This window comes from Pygoscelis adeliae, unplaced genomic scaffold (assembly GCF_000699105.1).
Source record: "Pygoscelis adeliae isolate BGI_AS28 unplaced genomic scaffold, ASM69910v1 Scaffold174, whole genome shotgun sequence".
In the NCBI taxonomy this organism is placed as follows: domain Eukaryota; kingdom Metazoa; phylum Chordata; class Aves; order Sphenisciformes; family Spheniscidae; genus Pygoscelis; species Pygoscelis adeliae.
This window is the reverse complement of record NW_008824676.1, coordinates 4,793,930-4,806,323: the sequence shown is the minus strand read 5'-3', so window position 1 is coordinate 4,806,323 and position 12,394 is coordinate 4,793,930. Positions and strand designations below refer to the sequence as shown.

Below are 12,394 nucleotides of genomic sequence, written 5' to 3'. Positions count from 1 at the left end.
AACCGCTCAAAAGAAGATAAAGTCAAAAGAAGATAAAGTGTGTTGATCAAGATAAATTTCAATCTTATAAATAAAGACACAATGCAAATTCACTCTGACTTCTGTAAGATAAATCCAACCCAATTCTTATTCTAAAACCAATAAAAGTTATATTTCAGCAATTCAGTCTGTAATCCCTGTCATCCAAAGTTGGGACAAAATTCTCCAATACACAACATTTTTATTTCATTTCTCATTCTCATAATTATTTCTTGTCAGTTTAAGGAAAAAAAAAACCAACAAAACAAACAAACAAACAAACAAACAAACAAACAAACAGAAAAGCTACCAGAAAGCTGCCTTTGCCTCCCTATTGCAAAGCGTATGCTGAAGGGAAGCCAAGGACTTGAAATACTTCCAACTTCTGCTTCAAAGCTTTTGTCTCAGGGCAAGGCTAAAATCATACTGTTACCTCCAATACTCATCTTGGATTTCACAGTTTTTCAGGGGCCGATATTATATTTTTCATTCCTTTTCTCACAGCCTTGGAAATTACCTGAGGCCCAGATACCAATCTTTCTTGAACTGTTTCGAAACATAGTGTTTTCTATGAGTAAACCTTCATTCTACCTTTATAGTGCAAAATCAAGAGTATATTCCTGAGAAATCTAAAGGGATGCTAGGTCCATAGTTAGCGACTGGTAGGACAGCCCTGTCTCACCTGAAAGGAAAGAAGCAGTGCAGCTGCAATACTGTCCTCTTCCATCTCCCCAGTTTAACCAGACATACACAGCCAAACTTCCCAATTTAATTTGTGCTATTCTGTCCACCCGTAATTTGTGATAGTAGAGGTTTAAATAGGTTTGGTTCCCATTCTAATTATCTTTCCTACCCAGAATCACACTATGCCAAAAAGATCAAAAAGAGAAAAAAAACATAAAGAAATGGCAGGGCCCGCACCAACAGAAGCGGTCTTCTTCCCTTCCACTGCTTCAGTGAGTCAGTAATGGTGGCAGGAACAGCTGGCAAAACTTCTCTATCAAGGAACGCAAAGATATATCTCAGTTCTGATAAGGAAAGTTTTGCTTTTCAAAGCCCCATGTTTCTACAATGCATTATAATTACGATTACCTGGTAAATGAATAATGCCATTAGTAGGCACATTGTGCCATAAATGTGCATGCAATTTAACTTACTGACCCAAAGGAAAAAGAGCTAAAAGGATAAAGGAAGGAGTGAAAACAAGGTGAGGGACTGCATGAGTGCTGTTAACCATTTTTTTACATACTCGGTACCGAGCAAAGCAGGACTGGTGAAGACTTTCACCAGGAGTTTTTGACCATACAGGTGGGGAAACTGAAGTATTTATGAATATGCACCTGACCAGCTACAGCAAACGGTGTGGCATTGACTTTGCTTTATACCAATATACCAAACTCTAAACTGAGGCAGTATGGAGCAGATTCGCACAGCATTCATGCCAGCTTTACCAGAGTGACAGCACCCTGAAGAAGGGTAAAATGGATAGCTGGGGTTAGTTATTGTTTCAGTCATCATAGCTCAATCTATCCCCAAATGTATCTATTACCTAATCAAGGGTCATGACTAGCAACTTTGATTTCTGGGTGTCCGTGTTGGAACGTGCAGTTTTCATAAACTACTGGGCTTTTGTCATTGAACAAATCTCTTTAAAATGTCTCAAGCTGGGTACACAAAACCACTAGTTTTTTAATATCATGGCCTCTGCCTTTTCTTCTTCCAGAAAAAGAAGATAATACCCACATCTTATGTGGATGTTCTGAGGAATGACAGGAATTATCTGAGTTATTCAAGAATGGAACGAGATTCTTTTTATATGTTCTGATCAAAAATGTTGTACTTGGTAACTCAAATATAGCTTAGATTTCTGTTGCTCTCAGCCAGGTGAGGAAAAAAAATCAAGTTGTAAGGCATGTTTAATCATTTCCAAATTTAGAATGATTTAAATTTGTCAATTTAACATACCATCTGAATTGAGATAAATTATCCACCTCTGACCCATCCTCATTTTTCTTCCTGGTGGGAGGTTAAGATCATATGCCAGCTAGGATTTTATTACCATCATCAGATAACAGCAGCTGATGCACAATGAGAATAGAGAGAAACCTGTTATGGCTGCAAATATCCACAGCTCTGTGAGATTCACGGAGGAAGCATATGTCACCTTATTAAATCTGTAGCAACTGAGGTGGAAGTAACAGAAGGTATCTCTCTCCAGAGCTGGAAGAGACGGGAAGAGAAATGGTTCTGTAAGGAAATCTCTTACTTTTCTCTCTCTGAAAATGTCTGTAACAGAATGTTACAGGGATGGTTTTTCCTAGAAATAGGGATTTAAAAAACAAACCCAAAAGCCAACAGCTGCCAAGACAGGATGGAATACAGAATTTCTTTCCAGAAAGAAATAGCTTTGGGGCAAGTTAGTACGTTCAGTTGCTTCCTCCAAGGGAAATAGAAAGATGAGGAGATTAAAAAACTCATGCTACTTGTCCCACTTTCTCCCAAAGTAGCAAATCAAGGCGCAAAGGATGGATGGTGTTAGATATACTTATCCACAGCTCAAAGAGGACATAGAGTGCTCTGTGAGAGGGACGCATGGCAAAGGTGCAAAAAAGACCAAACGTGGTCACTAAATTCATCACTGAGCTCCCTCATGCCTGCTGTCTGCCCATGCTTGTGTGTTGGTTTGGGGTTATTTTTGTAGTAAAAAAAAAATTGGAATTTTTTAAATTTCTTACAGAAAGAGGAGGAAGTAAAAAGGTTTTTTTCTTCTTCTTGTTTCAAGAGCTGTCTTTCATGGAATACTAGGAAGTACAGCTGTAAGTGTCTCTCTCTGCCTTTTATATACAACTTGCTGTCCCAGCCAGTCTTCCCCTTGTGTTTACAGAAGTATTTTTATTTTTATAAATATATATGCTCGCATAGGGATTCGCCTGAATATGGCTTATGCTTCTAATTTTAGGAAGAAAAAAATACAGAGGATCATTTGACATGGATAACCTCTCTGAAGTAATATAGACATCTAGGGTTGGTGTTAGCTTAGTTTTGGAATTCTGATTGTGTCTGATGCAAGACGCAAACAGTTAAGAACCCGGGGGGGGGGGAATAGCTTTGCTATGCCTTTAAATCCTTAAGGAAAAAATATGTAGAAGGAATACAAATAAAAGTTCTGGATTTTTTTCCAACATTGCATGGTTTTTCAATTGAGAAAGCACATCAGCTGCAAATTTCAGGAAAATATTTAAGACAGGATTATGTGAATCTAGTATGGAGGTAAAAAGGGAGCAGACGTGAAAATCCCAACAAACTAAATTTTTAAAGGTAGTTATAGACAAGCTAGTTTTTGAAAGTGAGGAGAGGCAGTTTCAGTTATTATTCACTATTGTATGTCAGAATATGGACAATATATTCTCAGTTCTAATGCCATCAGTGTGTTTTTATCCTTGGCTCTTGGACTAACAATATTTGAAAATGCAACATACTCTTAGAATTATAGCAAACCCCTTGATTTGTTGAACTGATACAGACTCGGAAAAAAAAACCTCAGATCTATTCTATAGAAATATCTCTACAAAATTTTTTCCCAACAAGGAATAGAAAATAATCTTTTTCCTTCAATGTCAAAGTAATCATTAATTGCACCATGACAAATAATAATTGTCTATGCCAGTAATTCTTGACATCATGTGATGGCTTCATTATAAAACAGAGCATTAGTAAATAGCTCATATGTATAATTAGGAAACAAAACAAAAAATTAAATAATGAAAATAAATAATCTTTTTCTGCTAAAATTATATTTTCTGTGTAAACATCTGGTTTCATGAATAGGCTAACGTATTAGGTACTTTAGTAACCTTTTGAAAATCAATGTATTTATGTAAAAGATGCTTACCAAGGGATTGAAAAAGTGCAAACTCTTAAGAATCTTTAAAAATATTGGGGTTTAATTTAACAAAAAAAAATACAGTTTACTTTTTCAAACTGAGTGCGTCTAATTTCAAAACACGGACCATACCAAAATCTCTGCTGTACATAGAATTTGTGAACAACCTTTGTACTATTTTTGGGCCGAATATACTAGTTATCTTATGCCCCTGTGTGGCCAACCTAGACAACAAATTCACTTTCACATAGCTGTAATAAAGAAATAACATGTTGTGCGAGAAAACAGGTTTAGGTAAATCCACTGCTTTCCATTCTCAGAGAAAAGCTGTTAATATATACTGCAATGGTAAAATTGGACTGATACTGTTCTGTACAGTTTGTATCAATTTTAGTCACAAAGGATACTCACCATTATGCAGTGATGTGTTAATCTGAATATTGCCCAAAGCAACTGTGACTTCGCAAAGCATGCTGCTACAAATAAAGCATCTGACAGGAGGGTATTTTTACACTAAACTCTAAATGAAGAATGGCAATTAGAACATCCAGCTTACCTGATAACTAAAGGTTTTTAAAGACATTTAAAAACTTTATTTCATTGTCTTCAGTCATTTGAATGAAAAGTGTGTCACTGAAAGTCATCAGAAAATTTTTAACTTCAAAAACCTGAAGCTCCTTTAGATGCTGCTTCGAATGTAATGTAAGCACTTAGTATGTTTTCCGAAAAGGTCTCCTGATTTCTTTTCCCATCCTTTCTTTTCCCAGACACGTGAAGACTTTATTCCACAAACCAGCTACATGCCAAATGCTAAGAATGCAAAACAATTCTTGTGACTTCCTGACATGAGGAATCTAATCATTTTTCAATAGAAAGTAACCTATTACACAGGAAATAGCACTACAATCCCCGGCGTAGGTGAAACACAATTTTGAAGTCATAGCTCTTACTTCTTCAGCTGGCTGGAGTTGGTAATGTCAGACAGAGACGTGAAGGACCAGGAGGAAGGCCCAGTAAACCAGCTGTCTCTTTTACACTCACAATAGCATCTTACAGAAAAGTGTTGCCGTGTAGCTGGCATAAGAGAACTATACTGCAACGTTCCTCCAACAGAAGCTGTTAGCAGAGGATAACGAAACCCATTTAAACTGTAACATCAATCTAACTCACGAGGAGTTTAATATCATTTGGGTCCTCTCACATCAGCTACTGAAACACAAAAAATATGCAAATAAAAACCCAAGTCATGTAAGGTTTCTATGTGAAATGATAAAAAACAGTTCAATATCTATTCCTGCTAATGTTTGGTATAATATCAGAAAGCAAAGGCCGATATAACTGGCTTTCCTGCAACAAAATCACAGCGTATCTAAACTTTCAGAAGAACTGAAGAACTCCAAGAACAGATCATGTGAAAATTAATAGGAATGTATTTTCAGTTACAGTTATATCCATACTACCTAGTTCCCTATGACTTTCTGTTTTATACTCCATTACCTACTATACTATTAGTATGCATTAACCTGTTTTCTTCACATTATTACTTTGTGTAAACAGCAGTTAATCATTCTGTGCTTAATGCCAGCAGTTATCTTTCTGGACTCTGACTTTTACTTTTTAGATGTAAAAGCAGAAAGAAAAACCTTAAAAAGAAAAAGGATCATCTCTTTTTAGTCTGACGGAATGTTTAACTTCAAAGTCCGAAGCGACAGACCACATTACACCTCATCAAAGCAGACTCTTTTACATGCTAGAGGTATTTTTGTTTTCCCTACCACATTTCTGAAACATTAACTCTTAATGCGTGAACAATTAGTTTTTAGCAAGTGCATTACATTAATTGTGCAAAGCTTTAAGTGAAAAATCTACCTAAAATATATACTACATTGATTTAATTGGAAAAAATAAAATAGAAATTTTTTAATCAGTAAGACAACAAAAAGGACTAGCCTGCAAAGTAAATGTCAGCAAGATTTTTAGTGTCTATTCAATGATGACTTCTTCAAAGCCCTTTTATCAAGATCAAATTTAAAATACTGATACTTATTCAGAAGACAGAACCTTTTTACTCGATAACCTTAAATAACTTTCAACTAACTTTAACTTCAGAAGACACAGAAAGCATGACTTAGTCTCTCATGATTACTGCTGCATGTTGTTGAAAAATCGTACAGTTTTCTTGAGGCCAAAAGCATTGCTACCTAGAAAAACACGACATTGCTCTTTATAAATGTAGAAATATTCTCATCCTAAATAAGACAGCACATACTAGGTAGGAGGCTGGGTTGCCTAACCATCCTTTCTTGTTTGCCAGTCTTCTAGAATAAATATAATTCCAAATCTCAGGCACAGCAAATGCAATGAAATAATTCTCTGATGTCTTTTGATTTGAAACCGATACCATATGCAGCTTTTGTCAGAGACTTACAAGCAAAATACATGCCTAAAAGCACCATGCACATGCATCTGTAAAAAAATTAACAAAAAGCATGCACCTTGATGTGCAAAAAGCATGCACTTTGATCTGCAAAAGCAGATCCAGAGAATCAGGACTATCAGGTTTGTAGCTGATTAGAACAGTTGCTAAGGGCTTTGTTGGTTGCTGCAGGCCTGAAACTATGCACTTGGACAACATATGCACTGTTTTACAATCACAGCTGATAATACATAAATTATTGCTCCATTTTGTAGAGCTTCAAAGACTTCACAGTACACCAAAGATGTTAGAAAAATCTCATTGACTACAGATTTCATATAGACCTAAAAAAAATCTTAATTCGCTAAGGTGATTATGATTACTAAAGCTACCTCCATAATTTTGCATGCCTAATAAGAAATTCATAACCAAGGTATCAAAACTTGAAAACAGTAACATTAAATAAATAGTAAAATATTTATAAAGGAAACACCAGCAGTAAGGGAGAGAGTCCTTACAATAATATTCTGGGAAATAAAATTATAACAGTTTTCTGAAGTATTAAGTGCAAATATCACTGTATTTAAGAAATAATGTCCCATTTAAAAGGGATTTCTCCCACAGATACAGAGAAGAAGATTAAAATGCTGGATATAGTCTCTGCAATATTACTTCCACGCTTTTTCCAGAATGTTTCCATCAGTGCACTATCTTTATAAAAAACTACAGGATTCTTTTTCTCCCTGATCTGCACTCATGCTCTTTTAGATAACATTCTTAATCATTTTTACTGTTAATATTTAATAGCAGTATGAAAAAGTTCTAAACATCAGTATTATAGCATGTTTACTGAGTAATGCCACAAAAATGAGTCATTATTCATCCAGTTTACCCCCCAAAAAAAATCCTAAGAAACCTATTTAATAACCATCTCACACCAATAAACAACAACTTCTCCCTATCATTTCTAATTCCCACAAAACAATAGCTATTCATAAAAGGATAGCCTACAGCGCTGACTGACCTGCTGCAAAGCATCCACTGATCCACTCATCAGGCCAGTTAAAAAGATTATTGAAAAGCATCGCACACAGAATCTAAGTCTTCTAAAAATAAGAAACTGCTTTCTACCTATTTTGCAAATGGTATGCAGGACTACTAATTTACATCTTCCACCAAATTATGTATGGTTAAACAGACACATTTTTGAGCATTTAATCCTTTCACTGCCACATCCACATAGAAATCATTTTCCCAGACAAATTTGTTTATGAATATTTAATATGCTTTAAGGATTACAGCTAATAATGCTAGCTTCTAATGGTAGCTAATGTATTTTAAAGATACACAACCATCTTAAATATTTTATTCTGCCTTTGCTGGCTTTATTTCTGCAGATTGAGTTCTCATTTAAATCCTTACATAAAACATAAAAACACCAACAGAAGAGACTCACTGCTACCATAAAAATACTAATATCTAAGAGTGCAAGTACCCCACTGAAAAACATGCAAATAGATTACTATCAGCATAAGCACAGAAATGGTAAGGCAAAAATGTTTCTTTTCTACTCACCTAGTGTTGCTCAACGTTTGTCCAAAAAGATCATTTTGTAAAATATTTGGAGGGGATGAGAAAACCCCATGAAAATGAGATAAAACAGAATTGCAGACCTGGCGCAGTGTCTCAAATTGCATTTTCTCTCTTTCCTTCCCTTCTATTTTTCTTCACCACCTGTCTTAAAAGTCATCTATTTTGCACACACCATCAAATGCAAACATGCCAATCAAGTTCCATATTTCTCCTGATCTCTGTAAAAACTGTGCCTAAATGAGCAGGGGCTGATAGTTAATTGTACAGTCATTATTCTTCTAATTCGGTCGTAGAAGATTTAGTACCCGTGCGGCTTTCTCCTGACTGTAGCAAGAATTCTAAACAGCAGTAAGCTTTTTGGGCATTCCCAGCTGAAGTGTGAAGCTGAGCTGCTTTCATGTACTCTACTCATATTTCTCTAAGCCTATTAAAAACACGCAGTGAATAGATGCTGTCGTCAGGAGTTTCAGCACATCTGGCTGCCAGCAATAAAATCTCAGAAGTAAAAAAAATGAGGACAAGGCATCCTCACACTGTTACTACTGTCTAAGAGGAGGAGGATTTCTGCATCTTCCCCTCCTCCTTCCCTCCCCTGTAAGAATGACTAACATCAGTGACTGTGTATGTAGGTCTTTTTTTTTTTTAATGTAAAGGCAGCTTTACAGGACAGAAAGACCACTCTAAAAATATTCTTCATATAATAAACAATATGTACCACTGAGAGAGTAATAATAGACCTTTTGTCTCATATCTGAAAAGCTATACTGTACCTTACACGAGATAACAGGTTTTTCATTGCAAACATTTAAATGTAATATCAATTAATGGCTGAAGCAAACAGTATATATACATTCTATACGTAACTGCTCTGTTAGGTACTGTACATACAGCACCACGGCAATGATTTATCACACAAACTTGAAAAATCACTAGAAGGACTGACTGCATTATATATACACTAATTTCAAAATTAGAAGTCTTCAGCCTCTTTTAAAAGTTTATTGCACAGAATCAGCCGTAAGGGAACCAAGCAAAATCAATCACTTCTCTGGGTGCTCTATACCTGCCTACTTCCAGGAAAACCCACTGTCTTAGGAGCCTGCATCTCCGGTACACATACAGGATAGGAAGTCAAAGAGCAAGAAGCAGAATCAGTCATCTAACGGAACACAGTGAGATTCTGCAGCATAATATGTATGGTGAATGGCATTAAATGTACAGAAAATAAGTATCCCTGACTACAGAACGTATTTTTCCTCTTTTCTTTCAATGCCAGAGGATGACATTACATAACATTACAGAATATATTCTATCATTGTCAAATTGAAAAATAACAATTAAAAAGATTTTCCTTAGAATACCTCATTTTCTATCCACAGCTTTTAACATCTTAGCACTAATTACAAAATCTCCAAATAAACCAACATAAAATGAGGGCCATTATTAAAGCTCTTCCACTGAAAGCGATTTTAATCCCAGAAGATATGGGAATAAGCAACCTTCCAGCTAATTAAAGTGTTGTATTGATGTGCTCAGAAGGGAGTACCCATCCAGGTTTCTTTGGCCAGAAGGATGGCAGCTACAACTCAGATTTTCAAAGAAAAAAAGAAATAGGAACAAATTCATCTGCAGGCCCCTCTAAAAGAGATAGAGAAGACTTCCTACTAACACCCATGTTAAATATTTCAAAAAAGAGAATCAAGAAAATATCTGCTAATAAAACTGTTCCCAAAAGTCATGTGAAATCCTACAAAATACTACACAAAATAGTTTTTAATATCTGCATTTATGCCTATAATATACTGTGCATTATGGAAACATTTGTATTTGAGAAATGTATAACAACTTATGGTAAGAAGTACTAGGCTATAGGTATGGCAAAGCTGGTAAATGTTGAGATCCTGAGGAGCTAATGAGTATTTATGGCTATCTTGCTATAATAAAATGAAAACTTAATACTCGGTAACGACCTTGCCTACATTACAGGGAATTCATGTTTGTAATATAAGAAAATTTGCCCTTGTATCTGCTGCAAGAAACAGAATCATCTTGTTACAAATGATTCAAGTTATTAAAAAAATTATCAGTCTCATATGCACCACCTAACAGTTTGGAGACAATGTAGACCATGGGGTAGGTACAAGACCAATATTTTATCATATATTTCAATTATATCACCATTTTGTTGTGTGCCTTATGAATGGTCATCAAAGCCAAAATGCTCCTGTAGTTGCAACCAAGGTCTGGACATTTGGCATTCACCTTTCTATGTCTTCATTTTCAGATCTTTAAAATGGAAGTTATGACATACATTCTTTTTTTGTAAAATTGTTCTAAAACTGCTGACAAAATGGGATATGTATTTAAAACTTCTCATTTTTTCATTTAATTCTGGGGTAAGGAATAAAGAGTACTCTGCAGATATTCATGCAAGTAAAACCTTTAATGCAGAAAAGATAAAAGTAAAGGGATACTTTTAAAGGCAAATACTCCATAGTTACTATTAGCAGAAAATTTAACTATAATGACAGGGTTTTTGTGCAAATACACAATTATAGCCTCAGCATTCCCAGATTAAAAGCCTCACGTAAGAATTCTGGAAAAGACAGGAATTAATTTTTTCCCCTATTTGATATGTAACTTCCTTACATCTGAGATATCTTTTTTCTTCTTCAGGTCTCTCACTCTATATCCTCTAGTATCCATATTAAAAGAAAAAGAGGTCCTATATGCACAAGCTTCTTTTTTCAAAACACTGCTAATTGTGTGCTTCAACATGCACCAGGTAAGCCAAGCACTACTCGAGCACTTGTGATTCTGGCATTTCCTAACATTTGAGGGCCTGATTCAAATAATTCTTATAATGACTTTTATTATAGTATTTTGTGTATTTATACTTGCATATATATGCACACACTTTTGCTAATTATGGTTTAATAATAATAAATTTCATTTCTACACCAGTTTTACAAAGGATTTCATAGACATGAACACAAAGTGCTTTAAAGATTGCACAGAATGGGAAAAACAAGTACCAGATAGTCTAAGCGACGACCTGACATGGCTGACATCCTATTTCAAAATGAAAAGACAAGCCTGGGAAAGCATCGTTGGATCCATTAAGCCAGGCTACACTGAGATTCATACAGATACTTACTTCTCTAGCCAAGCTGAATCTTAACAAACACCGTCCAGCTACAAGTAGTTTGGAAGAAAAGTTATTCTAGAAAGCTCCTAAGTATGTATGGATATTTTTCAACCTGTATAAAACATTTCTATCTCAAATATAAGATTAAACTTCTTTGAATTTGATTCTAGAATTCAGAAAGCTCTTAAGATAAACATATTATACAAAGAAAGTTGACAATATGTACAAACACGTTATCTCAAACATTACTTTTAGGCATCACCTCTTTGTTATAGCCACACAGAAAATACATTTCACAGAAAGTTGTAGCTTAAACAAGGTGAAGTCATGCAACCTCATTAAAGCTATGCATTACAGCTCATAAGGCAAAGATTGTTCTGTGATAAAAGATACTATCAAGTACAATTTCTGATTCAATTCCATTCTAATTTACTGGATATTACGTAAGTATAGTTTGATAGAATCACAGAAGAAAATGGTAGAGATGAGTCGCTTAGAGTTTTGGGGTAAAAGTGGGATTTTTTAAATGTACAGAAAGTCAAACCTCTATTTTTTTCACCTAGACACAAAATAAAATTGAGTAATCAATAGCACATAGCACCTGTAATGCAGATACCATTACTCTCCAATATGCCCTTACCAAAGCATTTGGCTAAATATTTAAGATTAAAAAAATCTGACTGTTTAAGTATTCTCATTATGAAAAGAAAAAACTTCTGAACAAATGCTTTTCAGACGGGTAAGTTAACAACAGTGGCCTTGCACATTGGCCGCTGTTACATTATTACAGTTTATAAGACTACTCATTTTGGGTCAGTTTAGCAAACTGATGCTCCAAGGTGGGACATGATTTTAAAGGACTAATTTAAATTAAATTCAAGGATGGACATTTCACTTCGCTACTGCAAGTGAAATGCAATCAAACTTTCTTTTGGGGTAAAGCACACATTCATTTGTATTTCGTCACATCAATGTTCAAAGGTTCAGCTTCACAAGAGAAGTTTAGCAAGAACTAAGGCAAAATCCACAACTGTAAATTAATCACATGAGAACAGGAGTCATAGAAGCCAGTATCCTGAATATCTAGGATATGAAATAATAAAGAGAGGGATGCAGATAAAGCCCCAACCCCGAAAGGATAAAAGTACCTAAATCCAGGCTTCAGGGAAGCATCAGTCTCTGCTCAAGAACTGTAATAGTCAATCCTCTCCTTGAGCTGGCGCCTGAGCAATCATTCAAAGCACACCCTTCTTTTTATTACTGGCATTCTGGCAGTTAAAACAGTGTCTGGGAACATGGAAAACTGAGACCCAAGTTTTCCTTCTGGCTTCCTCAG

At 35.3% G+C, this 12,394-nt stretch overlaps 1 protein-coding gene across 3 annotated transcripts in view; it reads right to left on the bottom strand.

Annotated features, from left to right (window-relative positions):
* The window catches only part of RIMS2 (regulating synaptic membrane exocytosis 2), a 409,515-nt gene that overhangs the window by 342,196 nt on the left and 54,925 nt on the right, over positions 1–12,394 (bottom strand). For 2 of the 3 annotated variants that reach the window (XM_009323094.1, XM_009323096.1), the window contains exon 1: positions 7,893–8,475. The exons of the other annotated variant lie outside the window; for it this stretch is intronic. In XM_009323094.1, the coding sequence (XP_009321369.1) occupies positions 7,893–8,014 (122 nt within the window). In that variant the 5' untranslated portion in view covers positions 8,015–8,475. Of the gene's footprint in view, positions 1–7,892; positions 8,476–12,394 lie in introns of those variants that run through there. 3 annotated transcript variants of the gene reach the window in all.